This window comes from Chionomys nivalis, chromosome 13 (genome assembly GCF_950005125.1).
Source record: "Chionomys nivalis chromosome 13, mChiNiv1.1, whole genome shotgun sequence".
Classification (NCBI taxonomy): domain Eukaryota; kingdom Metazoa; phylum Chordata; class Mammalia; order Rodentia; family Cricetidae; genus Chionomys; species Chionomys nivalis.
In genome coordinates this window covers 73,452,529-73,476,747 of record NC_080098.1, presented here as the reverse complement: position 1 = coordinate 73,476,747, position 24,219 = coordinate 73,452,529, and the positions used below count along the sequence as shown (strand labels likewise).

The 24,219-nt window shown below is 43.9% G+C and overlaps 1 protein-coding gene across 6 annotated transcripts in view; it reads left to right on the top strand.

The window, feature by feature from the left end:
• Tut7 (terminal uridylyl transferase 7) overlaps positions 1–24,219 on the top strand; it is a 50,038-nt gene that overhangs the window by 2,015 nt on the left and 23,804 nt on the right. For 5 of the 6 annotated variants that reach the window (XM_057787675.1, XM_057787674.1, XM_057787673.1 and 2 more), the window contains exons 3-13: positions 4,622–4,803; positions 5,094–5,210; positions 5,584–5,761; positions 8,464–8,552; positions 12,330–12,381; positions 13,233–13,302; positions 14,272–14,398; positions 15,520–15,639; positions 18,032–18,184; positions 21,424–21,604; positions 22,885–24,071. In XM_057787675.1, the coding sequence (XP_057643658.1) occupies positions 4,622–4,803; positions 5,094–5,210; positions 5,584–5,761; positions 8,464–8,552; positions 12,330–12,381; positions 13,233–13,302; positions 14,272–14,398; positions 15,520–15,639; positions 18,032–18,184; positions 21,424–21,604; positions 22,885–24,071 (2,456 nt within the window). The remainder of the gene's footprint in view (positions 1–4,621; positions 4,804–5,093; positions 5,211–5,583; positions 5,762–8,463; positions 8,553–12,329; positions 12,382–13,232; positions 13,303–14,271; positions 14,399–15,519; positions 15,640–18,031; positions 18,185–21,423; positions 21,605–22,884; positions 24,072–24,219) is intronic. The other variant, XM_057787676.1, reaches the window with a different exon arrangement.

The window sequence follows — 24,219 nt, the reverse complement described above, 5'->3', positions numbered from 1 at the left end:
AGCACTCGGGAGGCAGAGGCAGGTGGATCTCTGTGAGTTCGAGGCCAGCCTGGTCTACAAGAGCTAGTTCCAGGACAGGAACCAAAAGCTACAGAAAAACCCTGTCTCGAAAATCCAAAACAAACAAACAAACAAAAAAAGAGGTAGTGGTGGGGAAAGAAGGTTTGGGGAGAAAAGGGAAGTTGAGCTGCTGTTTAACCAAAGTCACGTGGATCTGGGCAGCGGGAATACAAGCATTAGGACAGAATTTGGAAATGGGTATTTAGAGGCCCAGAATACAGATAAAAACAGTGCTGCTCCCATTCAGAAAAATCAAAATCTGTTTCTTTTTCTGAGACAGAGTTTTGTGTAGTCAGAGCTAACTTCACATGCTTTATAATAATTATACAAATGGTTGTATATTTATCTAAAAGGTGCAAGTAGATGTGTAACAATTATTCCTCAAAACAAGAAAGTTATTTATTTAATTGATGTATTTACTGATGTGAAATAAAAGTCGCAAATTGGATGCAAAAATGTGAAAACTGTTTATAGTATGAAAGTGGACTAAAATTGCTTTTTTTAAAGACAGTGCCTTAATGTGTAGTGCTAACTGACCTGGAACTTTCTATGTAGGCCAGACTGGCCTGACAGCGATCCTCCTGCTTCTTCCTGGGCTAGGGTTTAAAGAGCCCTGTCTCAAAAACAAAACACACACACACCATAAAAAGAACCATAGCCTACAAATCTCAGAGCTGGGCAAACTAGAAAGGCTGTTGTTGGACTGCCGGAGTGGCGTGGAGCCGCAGTTGTGCAGACTTGTTTATACAGTGCTGGCTGAGAGAGTGAAAGTCAAACTGAAACAAATCGGGTGTTCGTTCTATCTCTGACCATTCCCTCAGTCTTGTAGGACCTGGAGTCCTGAGAAGGAAATTGAATATTTATTGGTATTTTGATTTGTTTGTTTCTTTTTAAATAATTTTTTGCATACTTTAAGTATTTCTATATTATAGCATTCATGTAGATGTGGACACTAAATTACATTTGTCTTAACAAATTAAAAAATTAAGATGTGTGTATCACATTCCTGCAATCTCAGAAGTAGGGAGGACAAGGCGGGAGGATGGAGAATTTGAGGCCAGCCTGGACTACATGACAAGACCTTGGAGAGGGGACGGTTAAGAGTCTTTTTAGGACAGGCGTGGTGGCCCCACTCATCCAATCCTAATATTCCGGGGTTGGAGGCCGGAGGATCTGGAGCTCCAGTCCAGTCTAGGTTTCAAGAAAAAATAAAGCAAACAAATGAAAAAAAGGACAGGGAAAGGGACTTTTAGAGTCTCATACTCTACTGACTGGGCTGGACGACCCACCTTAAAAGGTGAGTGTTAAGCCAAGCTGAGTGTCACATACTGTTATTCTCAGAGTGCAAGAGACAGAGACTAGCAGATCTGTGAATTTGAGGTCAGCCTGGTCTACCTAGTGAGCCAGCCAGGGCTACTTAGTGAGACCCTGACTAAAATCACTGCTGATGCTGATGCTGATGTAGTTATGGGTCAGTGTTTTGCAACTAGAAATATTAAAGGGGCTGAGTGCAGACCTAAACCCTCTTACACATGCTCGTCCCAGTTTTAGGAATAACTAGGAAGGCGCCTCAGCAGGTGCGAAGTGGGGTGCATTGTCCCTGCATTTGCTGAAGCTCATTTAAGTATGTATGTTTGTATGTATGTATGAAGTCCAGGCGTGAATTTTAAGTTCCCAAGTGAAGAAATTGAAAATTTCCCTTGAAGAGCTTCATAAAGGAAACATATTTTGTGTAAGATCACATGCAGTCGTGAGTAGTTTAATTTGATGTGTAAATTTGTTGTGGGTGAAAATGATCCTAGGAAAGATGATTAAAGGGACTTAAATGTCTTTTTTTTTTTGGTTTTTCGAGTCAGGGTTTCTCTGTGGCTTTGGAGCCCGTCCTGGTACTAGCTCTGTAGACCAGGCTGGTCTCGAACTCACAGAGATCCGCCTGCCTCTGCCTCCCGAGTGCTGGGATTAAAGGCGTGCGCCACCATCGCCCAGCCCGACTTAAATGTCTTAAAAATTATTTTTTTTTCTTTCTGAGGCAGGGTCTTCTGTTATAGCATTGGTGGGTCTGGAACGCTCTATGTAGATAAGGCCACCTCAAACTCATAGAGATCCAGTCCATCTTCCTCTGCCTCCTTTGTTCCAGGATTAAAGGGGTACACCACCATGGCCTGCAATAATAAGGATCAATCAAACTATGAGATGTGATAAAAAAAATATATATATATTAAAGTTGATTTTTAAAACTTTTTAAGTACTGATTTTTTTTTTTTTTTTAAATTCTACATTATTGTCCCCTCCCTTAGCCTTCAAATGTCTAATTGTCAGTGTAAAGTATTTGGGGCAAAGTCATTCATAGGCTGACTGGAGGCATCCATTCAAATGTCCTCTGTGACTGGGTTGATGTCCATATGCAAATAAGATGTGAGGGACTTGGAATGCTCACAGACAGCTGGAGTTGACACCCAGGGAGCATGAAATCTTGTCAGTGGTAGGAGAGCCTTCTTGGCTGTTTTGCTGCTCCAGGAAGCTTTCCTCACAGTTGGTACTGCAGACCTAGATGGCCCTGTCAGTTCTATCTGTTCCTGATGTGGAACGGTGTGTGCCACAGGGGCCTTGTTGGGATTTCTCTTCATTTTGCATACTGGGAGGCACAACGCTCATTTCTGGTGTATTTTAAGTTGCAGTTTAGATCTTTAGTTTACCTTGGCCCTGTGTCCTTAGCAAGTCGCTTAGTTCTCTGAGTCGGCTCTTGTCACCAACTGCACGATGGGGTAATCTCAGCACTGATGAGGGGATTACTGTAGCGATCAGAGGAGGTAGGGTATACAAAAGCACTTGCTTTTTCCCTCCACCGTGGAATGAGATGGTGATGCTGCTGCTGCCATCACCCAGCCCTTTCTTCGGCTCTCCCTTGCCTCGGTGTCCTAGTGCAGCTGAGTGCACAGCTGATCACAGCTGCAGCTGATCACTGCCGTTTGGTGGGTTGTCTTCCCCAGGCTGCACATCGTGAGGTCTTCGTGCCCGCGTGTATGTTGGGCAAGTGTTCTGCCACCTAGCTAAGTTCCCAATCTGGCAGTGGCATTCTTTATTTTTTGTAAGATGTGGATGTATGTGCACACCTGGATGGCTGTCTGTACACCATCCATATATAGCAGCCCGTGGTGGACAGAGAGGGCATCAGGTCCCCTGGAACTTGAGTTACGGATGACTGTGAGCCTTCTTAACTGCTGAGCCGTCTCTAGCCCCAGCAGTGGTATTCTTGAAGATTGGAAGTCCTGCATTTCCTTTTCTATCCAGAATTCCCTTCTGAAATTAGCTAGTGCATTGCAATTGCTATACTGGTAATGAGTTCCTCTGAAGGCCAGAGAGAGGTTGCTTCATGCAAAATCTCTCCCAAGCACTAATTCATGAAAAGTCAATAACAACCATTCCATCTATTTAATCAGAATTTTTAAATAGATTTATTTTATTATTTATAAAATAGATTTGTATTATTGTTTCTGTGGGTTTGTGCATTGTCAATGACTGCATAAGCTCCATGGTGCTAGGAGCAGACCCCAGGTCTCTGCAGGAGCTCCTTCCAGTGAGCCATCTCTCCAGCCCTCATTCAGAGGCTTAGCTCGGGAATAAATATTATCTTAGCCCCACATTATGCTTAGCATGCATTGTCTTTCAGAACCTGATAGGAGTCCCAAGCCACACCCCATAGTTTTTAAAGTTCAGTCCCACAATTATTGTATGCTTCACAGGTTGAAAAGTAGTTAGCTTGAATTTGTTTATTTGTTCTAAGGATTATAGAACTAACAAAGAATTCATAATGTTTATTTCAGCTGAACTTTGATTTTTTTTTTTTATCTGCCAGTTGTTTTTCCCCTGTGGAATGTGCTCAATGTGCCGGTGGTATTTTAAAAAACTAAAGCCAAAGTAAAGTGGGAACTGTGTGTTCTCAGTAAAACTTTGGCTTGAATTTTTTCTTCTTAATGAAGAAACCCAATTGTGATTGAAGGCTAAATTTGTATCTCAATAATTTTATGCAATCACATAAGAAAATGATCAATTTCTGAGTTCTCCAAGTCCATGAGGTGATGTCCATTCTCAACTGGGGTCTTCACCTCAAACAAAACAAGTATGAATACTTGTCTCGAGAACACCAGGTGCACTTACAGTTTGGTTGAAAATACTGTATGCGTACATTATATATCAAGTGTATTGGAACTACAGTTACATCTGCCTTCAGTGGGAGACTTTGACTGTTGCATGACTGTGCTCAGCAGCGTAATGCGGGAGGGGGTAAAATCGAATTCTTTTCATTGCAGTGATTTATGTGGATGGGTGAATGTTGAGAGTGCTTTCTCCATTGTTCAGTGTTCAGGCATCACTTGCCCATCACTGGAGTAAGTTCCTGTGGGCTGGGGGAAAGCACGGGGTCTAGCACTTGCCAGCATATGTGAGGACCTGGGTTCAATCCCCAGGGCTGTGTGTAAGCAAGTGAGTGCAAAGGAAGAAAGTTGTACTTCTTACTCCGAGTGATGGTACTCACCACTGCCACTATTTCCCCTAACTTAAGAAAACAAGAAACAGCGGTCCAGACCTCGGAAGCCACGGAGGACTAGAAATGAAGAGAGTGAGCAGGATGGAGAGTTGGAAGGGCCTGTGATTGACGAGTCTGTACTTTCAACAAAGGAGCTTCTGGGCTTACATCAGGCCGAGGAACGGCTGAAGAGAGACTGCATCCACAGGCTAAAAAGGGTAACATTTGTGCATACATTTTCTAGGTCGTATCTGTTTCACTTTACACTCTTAGTATTTGCAACATTTGCCTCAGTGGATTGGGCTTTCCACTTCTTTATCCTTGTGTAAGTCTGTATGTTAAGGGATGGACACTCAGTGTGGTTTAAGAAAATCAAGAGTCACCGTCATTGTAGTTAGGCAAGAGTGATGTTCAGTTTTAAAGTGATGGGGAAAACCATTCTTCTGGCTAATTTTGTTTCTCTAAATGTTTGGAGATACATCTTTTTGTCAATTTTTTCAAACTGTAGCGACCACGAAATTGCCCTACAGCAAAGTACACCTGCAAGCTGTGTGATGCTCTGATCGACTCCATCCCGTTTGCTCATAAGCATATCAAGGAGAAGAGGCACAAAAAGAACCTCAGGGTGAGTCTGGCTTCCTTACACCCCATAGACTGCTCCACTGCTCCCTTTGTTTGCAGGGTAGCCCTGTGCATTTCCCCAGTACTGAGTCAGGATGTAGGAAGCTACTGGCAGGACCTGGGTGTTCTTACATAAATGAGGCACATAATGTCTGTTGTTCATCCGTGTTCTTGTCTCCTTATTCCTGCCTGCTCCTTCCTATCCATATTAACTACATGGTGCGTGCCTGGGTGTGGGTGTGGTAGGCTGAAGACCACCATGTCTAAGATAAGGAAAGCACAGAAGAGTCCAGAAAATTCTGCAGGGTACTGTCTCAGTGAGAAGTGAAAGGTCAGAGTACATATGAGTCTTTTTAATCTTCCCATTGACGTTACAGGAAAAGCAGGAGGAAGAGTTGCTCACCACGCTGCCCCCGCCCACACCCTCCCAGATAAATGCTGTCGGCAGCGCCGTTGACAGAGTGGTGCAGGAGTTTGGTTTACACAATGAAAACCTGGATCAGAGGCTAGAAATCAAGCATGTCATGGAAAGTGTCTTCCAGCACAAACTACCAGGTGTTTTCATTTTTTCTGTTTAGCATGAGTACCTCACAGTTAACTTCACCTAATAAGAATTAACTTAGCGAGGCGGTGGTGGCGCACGCCTTTAATCCCAGCACTCGGGAGGCAGAGGCAGGTGGATCTCTGTGAGTGCCTCCCGAGTGCTGGGATTAAAGGCGTGCACCACCACCGCCCGGCTCCCAGCTCTTATTTTTTTTTTTTTTAAAGATTTATTTATTTATTATACTATATTCTGCACCAGATCTCATTACAGATGGTTGTGAGCCACCATGTGGTTGCTGGGAATTGAACTCAGGACCTTTGGAAGAACAGGCAGTGCTCCTAACCTCTGAGCCATCTCTCCAGCCCCCAGCTCTTATTTTTTAACTAGCCTTATTTATTAGACTATTTTTATAGCACTAGAGATGAAATCTAGAACCTCGTACATACTAGGAAATTCCGCTATACTGAGCCCTAGCCCAGTTCATCAAAAAGGTATCCTGAAGTAATTTTTAGGTTATATGTGTCAAAGTAGAATTATATTTAAATGTATACGGAAGAATTGTATAGAAACTGGGTTTTGAAGCCTAGTGCATATTATGTGCTATTGCTTTGTTTACTCTTGCAATGATTTCCAAGTTGTGTCTGTCTTTTGCCTCTTTAATTTTAGAGTCATCGAGTTATGGGGTTAACTTTCTAGGGGCAAGCTGTCTGTAACATTTAAGGCTGGGGCAGTTACTTCCTGACAGTCATTGTCTGGTCCTGCACAGCAGCAGACTCACCCACACATTGGCTGGGCCTCTGTAGGCAAGTGACTGAGGAGCTTAGTGGGCTCCGAAGTCTTTCCTGTGTGGCAGAATTGCCAGTGAATAGCAGACAACCCTGGCCAAAAAATCCCACAAGGCCCCAGCACTTGGGAGGCTGATGCAAGAGGATCATGAGGTCCAGGCTACCTGGGGCTGCTTAGTGAGCTGCAGGCTGAGGGAGGGAAGAGAGCTGGAGTCATGGCTTAATTACATCACGATTCTGAACTACTAATACCAAAGTTATGCACATGACGGTCATAACAAGCAACCAAAATTAAAAGCACTTCCTCTTTTGTTTTTCCCTCGAGACAAGGTCTCACTGTGTAGCCCTGTTTGGATTGAAACTCACTCTGTAGACCAGGCTGGCCTCAGACTCAGAGAGCTGCCCACTTCCTCCCAGGTGCTGGGACTAAAGGCGTGCCCCACCCCGCCCGGTACACTGCTCTTTTAGCAAGGTGTGGGTGCAGACGTGAGTCACCTGTGCGCATTTATAGCATTAATTTCAATGCTTCTTCCACTGTGCCTAAAAGACTTTCCCCATCAAGAGGAGCTTTATCATTTAAAAAAAATTAAATGGTTTGAGTGACTTCTTGGGTTTCACCAGTTTTCTGTAACAAAGTCTATTCAATTTTACAAATAAAATTTACTAAAGTTACAAATGACCAGGAGATGCCCTCCTGAGGGGATGAGTAAACTCCATCTCTTTCCTCAACTTTCCAAATGTGGGGACTTGGGTGTGAACCTCACCACATCCAGCTTGTCACAGTTTAAATTATTCTGTAATATTTTGCAAATGATTTTCAGAAGTGGTTGTGTTCTGCTCAAGGCTTTTGTTCATGCTGTGGTGATTCCTACTGAAAAGTCACTTCAGAGCTTCATTTGGTGGCAGTTCTAATGCCTAGGAGGAGGTGGGGGCAGGGGCATCAGAAGTTCACAGTTATTCTTGGCTACCTAGGTAGTTAGGTGCCAACAGGGCTACTTGAGGCCTTGCCTCAAAGATCTGTTCCCTCACAAAAATGGCACTGTTAGCTGGGTGCAGTAGACAAGCCTGGGGTTCCAGCTTTTGGGAGGATGCAGCAAAATAATTGCCCCAGGATCAAGGCATGTAGCACAAACTCTAACTGGTGTTAATAACAAAAACCCAGAGTCAGGGTTAATGCTGAAGATGAGAGAAGCACCAGAGTGCCAGCCACTAGAGAATTCTTTTACCTCTACCAATGCTCAGACCAAAGGGCTGATCCTATCCTCAGACTGCATCTCCAGACTGCATCTGTCTCCACCAAATCTCAGACTGCAGTGAGCTCTTGTGTCCTCCCTCCTTATATTCCTCCCTCAGCCCAGCCATCTCCCTTTCTGTTTCTATCTCCCTAGTGCTGAAATTAAAGGCATGGAACTCCCAAGTACTAGGATTAAAGGTGTGTGCCACCATTGCCTGGACTCTAGTGGCTTAGCTCTGTGCTCTGATCTTCAGGCAAGCTTTATTTGTTAAAACAAACACAGTATCACTACAAAGGCAAACCTGAACAACAGCAAGAACCCTTACTTTTTAGTGAAACCTACTCCATATACTAAGTCAGAGCTCCCTGTGCATTCTGACTCTAGAAAGAAATGCTTGTAGTAGCTCATGATGTACGGAGGTTCTAAAACCAGGGGACTTTCCACATTCCATATCAGGATTTTAAAATGTGATCATGATCATAATGTGATCATTAGATGCTTCAGAGCCCATGGCAGGGTGGCTGGAGTCAAAAGGCTGAGCAAATGGCTTTGTAGTCCTCCTCTGCAAGTATCTGGGCTCTGATGGTCTTGCTTCTGGGCACAGCTTTGATGGTTTGGGGTTTTAAACAGCAGTGTTTGGTTACAGCTTTTGAGAGATTTTAACTGTGACTCCCATATACTACTTGTTTCTAGACTGTTCTCTTAGGCTGTATGGATCTTCCTGTAGCAGACTCGGCTTCAAAGATTCAGATGTGAACATTGATGTTCAGTTTCCAGCTATCGTAAGTACAAAATGATGTGCTGGACTTTTCAGTCACCAAGAATTCTTTTATTTGTTTAGCTTTTAAGAAAGGTTTTATGTTTACATGATGGTATGAACTCACTCACGTGCCCTTCCTACTCTGTGTGTGTGTGTGCGCGAGCGTGTGCATGCATGTGCATGAATGCCATGTGTGTAGGTGTCCATGGAAGCCAGAGAGAGCATCAGATCCCCTGGAGCTTGTGAGCCACCTGGTGTGAGTGCTGGGATCTGAACTCTGGTCCTCCAGAAGAAGCGCTTTAACTCCTGAGCCCCTGTCTTTATTTTAAGCTTGTTTTATTGCGGAGAACTTGGCCATATTTGTGTGTATTTTCATTTGGCTGTGCAGACCTGCTTGGTCTTAGAATATCAAGCCAGTTGGTATCCTTATCTTTTCTGTTCCTCTCAAAATGTACACAGAAGTCACTTTCCTCTTTGTTTTGTTTTTCGAGACAGGGTTTCTTGAAAGCTTTGAAGCCTGTCTTAGAACTAGCTCTTGTAGATCAGGCTGGCCTTGAACTCACCTGCCTCCGCCTCCCTGGTGCTGGGATTAAAGGCATGCACCTGGCAGAAGCCACTTTCTTAATGGAGTGGTGGGTGCTCTTGGGGACATCAGGGGCAAGGCTTTTAGATCTGAGAATTCTCAGGATTTGATTGCTGGTGAGCGAGTCCCTGGGGCTCACACGGATCGTGAGGAAATCAGGCCTCACGAAGCCGCCTTGTCACCGCGCTCCGTTCTAGGACTTTCGCTTTGGCTGGTGTCAGCCTGCTGTGGTGCACAGTGGCGTAGGCTTTTCCAGAGCGGGCTCCAGACTCTTGGCTGTCTGATGGCCAAAAGTGTAAATTCTTTCCAATGTGATCTGGATGTGAATATATTTTGAGACTTAAAGTGTGGCCGTGACAGCTCTCCCTGAGAATTTTCATTTTTATGTCTTCTGTCTGTCTGCAGCTTCAGAATTTTATTGTTTTACTTTACAGATTTTCATGTTTATTTTTCTACAGATCTTTTCTACTTACTTTTTAGGTGTATGGATCTTGCGAGGGTGTGTATGTGTCTATGAATTCAGAAGGTTTAAATTCCCCTCATAAAACCAACCTTTCTATGACAGGAAGGCAGATATTCAAATAGTGCATGTTTGCAAACATGGTCTGGAAACCTAATTAGCTCCCAGTTCCCCGTTTATGTATTATTAATAGTAGTAGTAGTAGTAGTAATAATAATAATAATAATAATAATAATAATAATAATAAATAGTGATGGACCAGAGAGATGGCTCAGTGGGTAAAAGTGCCTGACCCCAAGCCTGATGACTGGAGCGCCATGCCTGGTGCCACAAACTGTCCTCTGGCCACATGTATGTATGTCCCCACACATAGGAACAATGTATGTATGTCCCCACACATAGGAACAGTGCATACATGCAATTTAAAAACTAGGCTTTTTAAAACAACCTCATGATGGAATCCTGTAATCCTAGTACTAGAGAACTGGAGGCAAGAAGATCAGGAGTTCAAGGCTAGCCTCAGACAAAGCAAGCTTGAGGCAAGCATAAAGTGAGGATCACACACACACACACACACACACATTCGCAAACTAGCTACGTAAGCCTTCGTTCTGGTAAAATGTGATTCCCAAAGACATGGATAAGTCAGAACTTTAAGCCCAGAAGAAACTTAGATTATCCGTTTACCCACTCTGGTTCCCACTGTCTTTTTCACAACTGGTCAATGCTGTTTGTTAAAAATACAGATTCTGCCGGGTGGTGGTGGCGCACGCCTTTAATAGCAGCACTCGGGAGGCAGAGGCAGGCGGATCTCTGTGAGTTCGAGACCAGCCTGGTCTACAAGCGCTAGTTCCAGGACTGGCTCCAAAACCACAGAGAAACCCTGTCTCGAAAAAACAAAAAAACAAAAAAAATAAAAATAACAGATTCTGAGACCAGACATGGTGGCACAGGCCTTTGGTCCTAGAGGCAGATGAGTCTCTGTGAGTTAGAGGCCAGCCCAGTCTACATAGTGAAGTTCCAGGTCAGCCAGGGTTACTTAGTAAGACCCTGTCTTTGAAACAACAACCAGATTCTGAGGTTGGATTCCTTGATGGTCTTGCTCATAGTATCTCATTCCTTGCTGTGCTTGATTCTATAGCTACCTGATTAGGTAACCCATAAATTTTACTTCTTTTTTAAAACTTTATTTTAGAGTGTGTGTGTGTCTGTGTTTGTCTGTCTGTCGTCTTCATGTAGGTATAGGCGCGTGAGTGTAGGAGTGCCTTCAGAGGCCAGAGGTATTAGATTCCTTATAGGAACCGGAGTTACAAGTGGTTGTGAGCTGCCTAATGTGGGCGCTAGGAACTGAACTCAGGTCCTCTGGAAGAGAAGTATGTGCTTTTAACTGCTGAGCCATCTATAGCCCCAATCTTAATAGTTTTTTAAGTTTCAAATTCTTTTTTTTTATTTATTTATTTATTTATTAATTATGTATACAATATTCTGTCTGTGTGTATGCCTGCAGGCCAGAAGAGGGCACCAGACCCCATTACAGATGGTTGTGAGCCACCATGTGGTTGCTGGGAATTGAACTCAGGACCTTTGGAAGAGCAGGCAATGCTCTTAACCTCTGAGCCATCTCTCCAGCCCTAAGTTTCAAATTCTACTAAGTGATTTATCAGAGTAAATCCATAATAGTTATTTTGATCTGGTATCATTGATAATAGCAAATTTTCACTAAGTCCCTGTTGCATGTAGGCACTGTGCTAGTTTGTAAAGGACAAGATAGGCCTGGCTTTCTGGTGGCACTTGTAGCTAGTCAGGACATACGCTGTTTCTTCAGTGACCACTGTGCAGAGAAGCAGAACTGAGGGACAAGCTCTGGGAACAGACTTAGCTTCCTCAAAGAGGGCACATTTCCACAGAACTCTGCTTAGCCTGTAGATACCTGAGCCAGTTGTACAGGATCTTGAAGACTGTGTAGTAAAACTTTGACCTTGACCTAACAACAGTATGATATTAGCAAGAATTTTAAGAACCTATGAATTGGGAAGGTGGCACACACCTACATTCGAGAGGCAGTGGTAGGATTCCTATGAGTTTGAGGCCAGGCTGAGCTATAGAACAAGACCTGGTCTGAAAAGGGCTAGAGTGACAGCTAAGCTGTTCAGTATCGATGCTGCTTCCAGAGTACCTGTGTTTGCGTCCCAGACTTCAAATCAGGTGTTTGCTACTGCCTACACCTGCCTCCTGTTTACAACTGCCGTATGCCTCCTGTTCTGAGGATTTGACACCCTCTTCTGATCTCTTCAAGGACACACACACACAAATCTAAAAATAAAGCACCTCAAACCAACAACATAAGAAACAAATTTAAAGGATCCATTGGAGAATCTTGAAGGGTTTTGGTCCGATGTGGAACAAAGATTAGAGAAAGGGATATTGATATTGGAACGTGTAGCTGTGTATTGCAACAGTGTTTCAGAGTGAGAGGAACATTGTTGCAGTAGAACACCTTCCAACCCCATTGAGACAGCTAGGGGATCACTACCTCAGGAACGAGTTTCTACATAGTTAGCCAGTCCTTTACCTACACCCAGGCCTCCTCACTGACTCTTGGTTGGCTTTACACACAGGCTAATGACTATTCTCTTCACCTGTAGCAATGTGCATTTCTTATTTGGAAAGCAATTTGGGGAACTTCAAACTGTATTATACCAGAAAAACAAAAATACTCAGGGATTATTTCATGTATTCATTCATTTATTTCCTAGATGTCTCAGCCAGATGTCCTCTTACTTGTTCAAGAATGTTTAAAGAACAGTGGTAAGGCCAAATTCTTCCACATTTTGCTTCTGATTTTGTCTTCTGTCTATAAATTTGAATATATCTTACTACCAAACTGCAAGTAGGAATTTCACTTTTTAAAATTACTTACATGGGTAAAATCCAAAGCAAAAATAAAAGTAAATGCCCTTGAATTATTAGCTAGAGTCCAGCTAGCACTCTGCAGGACCAGCAGTCAGCCAGTGGTTAGGTTGACAGCATTCAGGATTAGTGAGCCCTAGACTGAGTGAAAAATTCAAAAATCTGTGGTATTTACTGTTGGGAGTAAATGCATAGTGATCTGCTTCGTTGTGTGGTTTAAACCAGCCTTTCAAGTGGTAAATAGGTATGGCCCCATCTGGATTAATGAACTCAAAGACAATTGTTCCCAAATGGGCTCATCAGTTGTCTTGTCCAATACAATGTCCCCCGTAAGGCTTATGGCTTTTTCTCAGTAGCTAGGCCTCTTCAGGGATGGTACCTTCCCTTGAGTTAGGCATTCTTATTCTCTCGGTTTGTTATAAGAGACATTTAAACATTTCATCTTGTTTCAATCAGTACATATTTGACACTATGATTTAGTAGCTTTCGCATCACTTTGTCTTTAGTCTCTGTGCATATTTCTAATTATGTTGTCCACATAGCGTTTAAATGCTGCTTCAACGCTGCAGTCCTGGTCAAACAGTAGCTGTGAAAGATTAGGGCATTCTTGGACACAGTGCTCTCTCTTCCTAAGTCACCTGAGGGTGGTTTGTGTAGTGGCCTCAGGCCCACACTGCACTTGAGCTTTCCCAATTCTGCATTTCAAAGGTTTGAATTAACCGGCTTGATTGCTTTTCCTCTTTCCTCAGACTCCTTTACTGACGTTGATGCTGACTTCCATGCCCGGGTGCCCGTGGTGGTGTGCAGAGATAAGCAAAGGTCTCCACGTCTTTAAGCTATTTTATATGATTTATTGTATTTGGGTTTATTTTGAGATACAGTCTAACAATATGTAGCACAGGATGGCCTTGAATTACTATGTAGCTGAGGATGGCCTCTAGCTTATGGCCGTGTGCTTGCTTCTGTGCTGGGATCACAGGAATGTACCACTATGCCCAGCTCCTCAGATCACCAAAGTCACAAGTACTTGGTTAAATCTCAGGTTTAACTTGTAAGTTCCTAACCTGGCTGTTACTTGTACTTGCCAGCATCTTCCCTGTCCTTTTATTTTTAGAAGAAAAGGAAAATAAAGTGTTGGAAGTATCTTAACAGATTTCAGCTAACCTGGTCTGATTGAATAGTTGCTTCCTTGTAGCACCTTTGCCATTGTCTTCAGTAGCATTTGTGCATCTGAGCTAGGGATCAGTGTGGAAAGCACGGACACTGCCACTTACTGGCAAATCCCTTTGACTCTCAGGACACTCTTGTACTATTAGGATGGCCAGAGCAGGCCTTGGATAATAATTCTCTGTTCTTGTGCTCTTTCCAAGATATTTTTAATCCTCAAAAATAGCTGCCATTTTTTTTTAAAAAAAAATCCAGTTTTGGGGTTGGTGAGATGCTCAGAGGTTAAGAGCTCTGGCTGTTCCTGCAGAGGAGCTGGGTTTGATGACCAGCATCCACTTGGTAGCTTACAGGAATCAGGGATTCCAGTTCCAGGAATCAGAGCCCTCTTCTGACTTTCTAGGGGACCATACATGTGCACGGCACACAATATACTTACATTTAGACAAGACGGTCACATGCATAAAATAAAACTCCTTTTTTTTGAAATCTAGCATCTTAATGAAAATGCTCATGATTTTATGCTCTTCTTTAGGTTTTATTGCTGGTGTAAATTTGTTGATGTATCCCTATTTAACACAATTTTTTCTCTTTTCCCTCCCTTCCTTCTCCTTCCCCCACTAGTGGTCTTCTTTGTAAAGTGAGTGCAGGAAATGAAAATGCTTGTCTGACCACAAAGCACCTAATGGCTCTTGGAAAACTAGAGCCAAGGCTGGTTCCTCTGGTGATTGCATTTAGATACTGGGCAAAGGTAGGATTGGGGGGATTTTGTGTGTGAGAATCTGTTTTGGTTTTGTTTGTTTGGATTTTGTTGGGTTTGTTTGATTGTTTTTGTTTAGTTTTGGCAGCCCTGGCTAGCCTGGAACTCACTACATAATCCAGGCTGTCCCCAAACTTGCAGCTATCCTCCTGTCTCTGCTTCCCGAGTGCTGAAATTACAGATATGTGTCACCGTGCCTGATGTCAGACATGTATTTACAGGCATCAAGAGAGTGGATGTCAGAATATTTACTAAAAACTTGAACATACACAGAAAAAAAGCTCGGCATTTCTACTTCAGTGTGACATTATTCCTCAGAAGATAAAATGAATTATAATGCTTATTAAAAATCAGATTTGGAGATAAGTGGTAGTGGTGGCACACACCTTTAATCCCAGCACGCAGGGCACACAGGTGAATCCCTATGAGTTCCAGACTGCCAGGGCTACACAGAGAAACCCTAGCTTGAAAAAGCAAAGGAAAAAAAAAGAAAGAAAAGAAAAAAAATCAGATTTGGGACAAACTTGTAGAATATAACCAAAGAAGTTCTATTTTAACTTCTTTATTCTGAGGCATAGTAATATTTGACATAAAGCTTCTTAGACTGTTTTCAGAAACATATTCAGAGACTCCAGAAAGACAAAAGTACTGTAATTGTCCTACAGTTCCGTAGTGTTCTAGATAAGTTGTTGAGTTGCAGTGTCAACATAAGCAGCCCCAAATGAAGATCACATCATGGTGATAAGATGGACGGCTGGCCGGGTGTTAGCACATATCGATAGTCTCAGTGCTAAGGATGCTGAGAGAGGAGCCTGAGCTACTACATGTCAAGACCCTGTCTCAAAAAGACAGCCCAGGAATAAAATACCCAGTTAAAAACGGAGGGTTCATAAGCCAAGGCTTTACTGATTCAGGTATAGCCATGCTAGAAGGTTCCACTTCTTAAATCTGGGATAAACAGGGTTCCCCATTTTTAACTTGGTGAATTGGAAAAACCTTACAGGAGCTGGGGTGTGGCTCAGGACAGAGTTTGCTAGTACAAGTTGGCTATGGGTTTAGTATCCAGCCACCCCCAAACAAGCGTCACTAAGGTGAGTTTGATTTTGTTGCAGCTTTGTAGCATCGACCGCCCTGAAGAAGGAGGCCTGCCACCATACGTGTTTGCTCTAATGGCCGTTTTCTTTCTTCAGCAAAGGAAAGACCCTCTCTTGCCAGTTTATCTAGGATCATGGGTATGACACTTTCTGGTTTTGCCTAATAGTGATCTTATTAAATTACTTATGAAAAAAATCTAAATACTTAACCAGATCTGAAGTATCTGATTATTCTATCATACTTTCATTACCGAAATATTAGTGTTTGATTACAATATGTCTTTTTAAGAAATACCAAGAAAAACCAAATATCCATGGGGAAAAGGCAAACATTAAGCCCTTATACTCCCCAGTTACCTCAGAATGGGTCAGACACCTACGGAAAGTCAGAACTAGAATGCTCAGAAATGAAGTCTTCATAGTAAGAGTTTCTGAGAAAACTAAAACTATAATCTATATCAAGTTTAAAAATTAGTAAACATTTTAAGTTCTAAAAATTTTGTTTTCTACAAAACATTAAGGACAGAATAGGCTCCATGGTAGAGCTTTTTCCTGGTCCTACACAAAAAGAAGAAAATTATGAAGACCAGAAATAATAGCACTGACTTTAAGAACACTGAATGCATGCATCTAACGAAGACACAGTATCACTCCCTGTCTTCCAAAGTGTTTCTGGGAGAATTGTTATAGAGCACTGCCCTCTCCAACCATTCTGGGTGCTGTGTTAGAATAGCAAACCAAACAATGCCTGTCATAAATGTGCACACCCACCTGGGTGAGGTCTTTCTCATGCTCTAGTGCGCGTCTGTCAGGTTGTGGTGTCTTTGAGAAATGAGAGGGGTGGCAAGGGGTGGAGTCTGTGGCACTGGGAATAGAGGTGTTAGGAAGGCCAGGAAAAGACTGACTTCTTGGGTAAAGAGGAAAGCAGGACAGGCAGGAGAGCTCTAACTCTTCAGTAGGATTGCTGTCAGCTAAGCCATTGATTGACAACCAGTAGGTGTACATTCGGGAACAATTCACATCTTGGTGTGTTCATTAACTTGTTGATTACATGTGATAGTTGTGTTGTCAACTTGACAGAATCTAGAATCACCTGGAAGACAAGCTTCTAGGCAAGCTTAGAGGGTTTGTCTTTATCAGGTTGATATGGGTTGAAGGAGAAAGCTACCTTCACTTCCCTGCCATGATCGACTATGAGCTAGAATAAACGTGTTGTCACTCACGTTGCTTCTTTCAGTGGTAGGAAAAGTAGCCCAGGCACTATGACTGATGAACCCCACATTGTGTAGGGAGAGAACTGTCCAGCGCTCCATAGTGCCTCTCTGAACTTAGCACCCCAAACCTTTTCTTCTGCAATGCACTGACATTTTCATTAGTAATGTAAAAAATATGCATAAATACTTTTGGACTTAATAAGAATTTGTGATATCTAATGTTTTATGGGGTAGTAATTCTGGGAATTAAACTAAGGGTCTCAAACATGCTACCATCACAAATGCTCTGCCACAGAGCTATATTATTAGCATCTCCCTAGCCTCTGTGTGTGCACGTGCGGGCATGCATGCATGTAGGCGCCTACAGAGGCCAGAGGCATCAGGTCCTCTGGAGCTGTAGTTACCGGTGGTTGTGAACTATCACATGGGTGCTAGGAATCAAACCTGTGTCCTGGAAGAGAAACCAGTGCTCTCAGACACTGAGCCGTCTCTCCAGCCCTGTTTGGCTTTGAGACAATCTTGCCAAGCTGACCAGACTCTCCTTGAACTCCTGGTTTCCGCTGAGAAGCTTGGACTCCAGGTGCACCACCCACCCCCGGAAGACTTCTGTAATGAGGGGGGTCTAGATGATAGTTGCATATCCTCACAGTGCTGATAGGAGCAATTCCTGGTCTTCTTTGAAATTTTTTGAACATTGTGCCATGAGCAGATAAATAATAGCACCAGTACTTCGTAACGGGACTCCACTTCTCAGGATGCTGAGGCCTAGAGAGATGACTCTCAAGGGCACATAGCTAGAGGGAGCCAAGGCTAAAGTGTCAGTTCTACTCTTAGAACGAGCAGCTTCAAATACTTGTTAGGCTATTTTGTTTTCTCCTAGGGTTTTGTTTTGTTTGTTTGCTTATTTGTTTCCAGTTTTGTGACAGGTCTCAGACATGCCAGGATACTGAAAACTTACTTTGCAAAGTCACCATGGCTTTTGCAAATCAAAACCCTGCTCTTTACCCTGAAAAGATACTTAAATTATCAAATCTTAAAGGTAGTTGGTGAACTGATTTGTGTTTTTTATTTTTGTAATTTTTTTCATTATTGTGTGTAGAAATCAGAGAACTTTCAGGAACCCCCTACTCCATTCTACCTTGGGATTGACCTCAGATCGTTAGGCCTTTACCTACTGACCTATCTTGCCATCCCCAATTTTACGTTCAGTGAACTGTTGTGTGTGTTGAGTTTTTACTCCTATGAATATTTTGATACCCTCTGTATCAGAATTGTTCATACAATATAGTAAGATATGTCTAATTATTTTCTTCTAGATTGAAGAATTCTCATTAAATAAATTAGGGAATTTCAGCCTTAAAGACATTGAGAAAGACTCCGTGGTCTGGGAATACACCGATGACACCACAGGGGGCGCCAGCACTACAAAAGAGGAGGCCCCCAAAGAGACGCCCAGGAAGACGGGGCAGGTCTGTTCTCCCTGGTGTCCTGTGGTATTCACACATCAGTCTGTCCTCACTCTCTTTTGTTTACGTTGGTTTGTGTTTTGGAAATAGGGTCTTGCTCAGTTTCCCAGGCTGACCCTGAGTTTAGCATGTAGCCCAGCGTGGTCTGGAGTTTGTGGCAGTCTTCCAGCCTCAGCCTTCAAAGCTGCCAGATGTGGCTTTATTGTGACTGGTTAATTGTACCTAGGAGTGGGTCTCGCTACAAACGCCGTTTCTCTGCATGATTGTAATATGTTTTGATCTTGTTCATTCCTCTGCTACCATTTCTTAGTCCACCTGTCCCCTACCACTGTTCCTTCTCCGTATCCTGAATAGACCCCTTTTTACTGACCTACCTTATTCCGCTCTTCCGCTCTGCATATGAGACAAAATGGGATGCCCATATTTGTGAGACTGGCTTATTTTAGTGTGATAATCTCTAATTCCATGTATTTTCATGCCAACAACATAATTTCCTTTTTATGGACAAATAAGATTTCATGTCATTTAGAGAGACCTATTGTTCTCATCCATGTGGGTTTGTAGACTGACTCCGTAGCATGACCTGTGTGAGTACTGCACTGGCAAACATGGCTGTGCAGCTTCTCTATAGTAAGCTGACTTTGAGTGCAGGTCTGGGTCATATGGTTGGCCCCATTTATTTCTTCTTCTTTTTTTTTTTTTTTTTTTTTTTTGGTTTTTCGAGACAGGGTTTCTCTGTGGTTTTGGAGCCTGTCCTGGAACTAACTCTTGTAGACCAGGCTGGTCTCGAACTCACAGAGATCCGCCTGCCTCTGCCTCCCGAGTGCTGGGATTAAAGGCGTGCGCCACCACCGCCCGGCCTCTTCTTTTTTTTTTTTTTTTTTTTTTTTTTTTTTTTGATTTTTCGAGACAGGGTTTCTCCGTAGCTTTTTGGTTCCTGTCCTGGAACTAGCTCTTGTAGACCAGGCTGGCCTCGAACTCAGAGGTCTGCCTGTCTCTGCCTCCCGAGTGCTGGGATTAAGGGCATGCGCCACCACCACCCGGCTGGCCCCGTTTATTTCTTAAGGAGCTCACGTATTTATATATTAGTTCATGACTATTTCATTTCCTTGTCTATTCAGCCTCTTGAATAAACAAGTGATGAGAAAGGTTGAAAATTTGACATCACTAATCCAATTATTTATATGGCTTCTTCTATGTGCAGAGACCTTTTAAAGATACTGAGTAGAATTCTTTGATATAAGATGACTGTACTAGCCATAAAATATTTCTAAGACTGGGGTTTGTGGTTCTAAGCCCAGTGTATACTAAAAGGTCATGTCACTCCTCTAGTCCATGGTTTATGGAACAGTGGTGAGCTGCAGACTTGTTGTGGGCAGCAGCCTAGGCTCTTGTGTCCAGCTCTGCCTTCCCAGCTATGTGTCTTTAGGTCCCTTAACTCTCCCGTGCCCCGGCTTCCTCCCCACAAGGGATCTCGGTGCCCTCTCCAGCAGGCAGTGACACCTAGAGAGTTTAGCTCAGTGCGGGGATGTGGTGCGGTCGGCGGAGAAGGACGCTCTCTATGGAAAGAAAGCTTAACGCCAGTGGTGTAAACACTTCTCTCTATGGAAAGAAAGCTTAACGCCAGTGGTGTAAACACTTCACATCTTCTAAGCTCCTTGCTATGAAGCTTTGAAGGCTTAAGTGAGAGACTTAAAAATCCTTCATGAGAGACAAATGCCTGTGGATAAAGAGGTACAATTCAGCAAGGCTCTCAGGCTTTCTTTGTCCTCAGGTACAATGTGTGGTACTTAGACCATGCCCGTTCCAGTCAGGAATCACAGCTTGGCTTTTCATGATTGGCAGAATCTATGTGCCTGAGGGTTACTAATTAATGTAGTATCACATTGCTTATTTTGAAGCGTGGTATTAGAAATGTGATTGTAGACAAATTTATATATTATATATTGAAAATGTTTTATTCGTTGTGTATTAGAGAAAAATGTGAACCCACTGTTATGTGTCCATTTAATGCTTCATTTTAAAACTGATATTTTGAGAGGTTAAGCAGCCTCTAGAACATCCTTAACTTCAGAGCAGTGGCATGCTTAGCCTCTCCTGACTCTTCCTGCTAAGCAGAGTCACCAACCAATCATGGAAGCGCCTTTCAGGTCCTTCTTGTAGCACTTGGGCATTGAACTGAGTTACCTCTAAAGAGCATCTTACAGTGTGACGTGTTTCAGTGATGTTTGCATTCTTCCAAAGATAGCTCCTGAGAAAGAGTGCGAGAGTAGCCACATCTGCCAGCTGCTTTCCCTCGCTGCTGATTTAATCCTCATCGCTGTCCTGTGTTATAGGTGTACCATCCCTTCTCTGCAGATAATGATAGCGACCATTTTTTGAACACTGTCTGCCAGGCACTGTGCTAAGCCCTTTACAGACACTATCTCATTCAGTCCTCCCAACAACCCTGTGAGGTGGGTACTGCTATCCCCATTTTCCAGATGAGGAATTCAAGTTTTAGACAGGCTATAGACCTTGACCAAGGTCATCACAGCTAGCACCTGGCAGAGTGTGGGTTTTAAACTAGACTTGTCACACAGCCAGTTCTCCTAGAGTGGAGAAAGTGACTTGCAGAGTAGCTAAGAGCTGTGCGCTGGCAGTCACAGTGGGACTTACCGCTGCTCCCTTCCATCCTAGGTCCTATGGACTTTGATTTTGTCACGTATGTTGTTTGACTTGTCAGAGTCTGTGATGACACACACGTGTCAGTTTCTGATGTTAATGTTATCTGACTTAAGATGCAGTGCCACTTGGCAGATAGGGTGAGTTCCTTCCTCCTCCCCTGCCTCAGCAGTACCCCACCTGCACAGGTGCCTCTGCCAGCAGCAGCAGCAGCGGGAGGTCTTTCCTGAGCACACCAGCAGCCTTCCTCAGGGGCCTCACCACCTAGTGCTGTCTGCTCCTCTGGTGACATTCCGGGGACAATGGCTGAGTGTTAACACACTCGAACCCCAGGGTGCAGGGCTGTTCGCCTCTGACCAAATGGAATTCACAAAGATTACCTAGATGGACTGTCCAGCTCACAGAACTCACAAAGATTACCTAGATGGACTGTCCAGCTCACAGAACTCACAAAGATTACCTAGATGGACTCATGCTTTTCTGAAGTCTTCAGATTTTTCACTTAAGTTTGAGTGATCTCTGACTTTTCAGGCTGAGCTGGCATCTAAATTAACCTCTGTGTTTCTTATCATCCATAGGTGCCATTGACATTTAATATAAAACACCAGCCTTCAGTGCCAGTTGGGCAGCTCTGGGTGGAATTGCTGCGGTTCTATGCTTTAGAGTTTAATCTGGCTGATTTAGTGATCAGTATTCGCGTCAAAGAATTGATATCCCGGGAATCAAAGGACTGGCCCAAAAAGCGCATCGCTATTGAAGGTAATAATGTTCGGCTACTTTTTACGTGGTGCCAACCAACAGCCCACTTTTATCACATTTCTCTTTACAGTTGCCACCAGAGGTGGGCCTGGTCTGAAGGTAAAATGACACTAGGCCCTGCATGCACTGCACTGGGTTGAGGGACTAAGGGCTTACCCTAAGGTACAGTGTTTTAATTATCAAGTGACTGGTTAAAGGTGCCTGAGTCCCTGCTTTGTAAGGTGTGTAGGAACTTAGCTCTCTCTCAGTGTCCCTGTGGTTTTTACGCCGTTCTCCTCACTGTCCTCACTTCTACCATCTCAGGAATTCCTTTTGAGGATTAGTTTACCAAGATGAGTAAGATATTTTTCTCGTGAAAGCACTGTTCTTAATGTTGGTTGACTCCAGTGGAGGAACAGAGAGTTATTTTTGATGCAGAAAACAATAGCTTCGTCATGAACACGTTCTAGTGAAGGCTGTCACTTTGCAGAGTCAGCCAGACACTGGTGTCCTATTGGCGTCACTCAATGGATGAACTCCTCTCAGCTTTGCAGAGTCAGGAGGTTGGAACCGTCTAGAAATCTTAGCTCTCCTCCTTTAACCTAAGAGCAACAGCAAAACTCCTACACGGAAATCTTGGTTTTGCTTGATTTTTTTTTTCAAGCTTTATGTTGCATAAGGTTTTTTTTCTTTTTGCATAAATTCTATGTGCAGTCTTAGGGAATCTCACATTTTAAACCCTCCCCTGCAGTTTCTGTGGCTCAGCTCTTCTGGCCAATTGCCTAACCTGCTGGAGTTCTAGGGGAGGAGAAAAGATTGAGAGAAGTGGTGTCTCCTCCTGGTGCCTCCCTCTCGCCCCTGAAACTCAGGCCAGCCACTTCAGTGATGGGGCCTCCCAGGGCGGAAGAGTGGAGGTAAGCTCGACACACTGCAAGGCTGGCTGAGCAGGGTGCAGAGCGCTCGGTCACAAAGCCTGTCGGGAAGTCTGAGTTCCCCAGAGCCACGGTAGTGATATCTTTCCCCCCTCCAGTCACTGAGCAGCTAGGGAAGGGAACCAGTTCCCGGGGTTCTCTGCGGAGAGCAGGAGACTCAGGAGCATTGCTTTCAGCTCTTAAACTGCCGCCCTCACTCCCACCTGAGTTGTTTTTAAATGTACTAAAGCATGCAAGGCGCATGATCCATTTTACTGTTGTTACCTGCGTTACCTTTGAAAGTCTAGTTTTAAGCATGATGAAATAAAAGAGTATGAAGTCGTGGCTTTTCTCTTTTTTTTTCCTCTCTCTTTTTTTTCCTTGTTACAGACCCCTATTCTGTTAAAAGAAATGTGGCAAGGACCCTGAATAGCCAACCCGTGTTTGAGTACATACTTCATTGTTTGAGGACAACATACAAATATTTTGCTCTTCCACATAGAGTCACAAAACCCAACCTCACAAAGCCTCCTAGTCCCATCACCCATGTTTCAGACCCAGATAAAGGAGCAAGGAATTGTGGCCCGAAGCTCCAAGCTACAGAAACTGATAAACCGGTGAAAGCAGCTGTGGCCCAAGGTCCTGGTACGCCCACCTCAGAAGCCTGCAAGGCACAACCGCTTATTCTTAAAAGTACCCCTGAGCAGTTGGGAAGCCCACCAAAGGAGATACACCAGACAGAGGTCCATTGCGAGGGCCGTGAGGATGCCATGGCACAGCAACGAGAAACAGAACACCAGACAGAGGTCCATTGCGAGGGCCGTGAGGATGCCATGGCACAGCATCAAGAAACAGAACACCAGACAGAGGTCCATTGCGAGGGCCATGAGGATGCCATGGCACAGCATCGAGAAACAGAAAGTGCCAACGAGAAAGTCAGAAGGAAGGTTGGGCGTCTTTGGAGCACTGATGATCACAGCTTAAGCTGCAGCAAGCATCCAGAACTTCAGAACTGTGGCGGCCTGTGTGGTCTCCAGGCAGACAACACTCTGGAGTTAGTTGGGCTCCAGAGCCCTGGAGCCAAGGAGCAGGACAGCTGCGCCTCCTTGGATGACAAGGCTGATGTAAATGAAGGACACACGGATGGTACTGATGAGCTGGAGGAGTCTCTGAACTGCTTTTCCCCTGGAGTCCAGGGCCAGGCCTCAGCAGTCATGCACTTTGATGACGACGACGATGACGACGAGGAGGAGGAAGAGGAGGAAGAGGATGAGGAGGAAGAGCCCAGGCTCAGCATGAACCACACAGAAGTTGAGGAGGGGGTTGTTAGTGAACATCAGGAGGACAATAGGCACACTGGGTCGGGTGAGGAGGATGTCCTCTCTGAAGAGGATGACTTGGCTGAGCTTGCTAAGAGCAAAGATCTTGACGAGTGTGGAGAACCCATGGATGGGACTTTACTCATAGACCTAAACAGAATAAGTCTTAACGAGAAAAGCTTTCTTGAGGAAAATTCACCCAGGGACCAGTCTGACTTCTTCTATGAATTTAGAAAACTGGCCTTCACCAAAGGCAAGGTAATGGTCACTGGTGGTCTTAGATCTGGGGACTCTGGATAATTCTAATGAATACCATTACTGGTGTTCTTCTATCACACCTACCCATTTATCTCCTGTGAGGAAGAGGCGTGTGCGCCGTTTGCCTGCTTGTGGCAGTCAGTTCTCT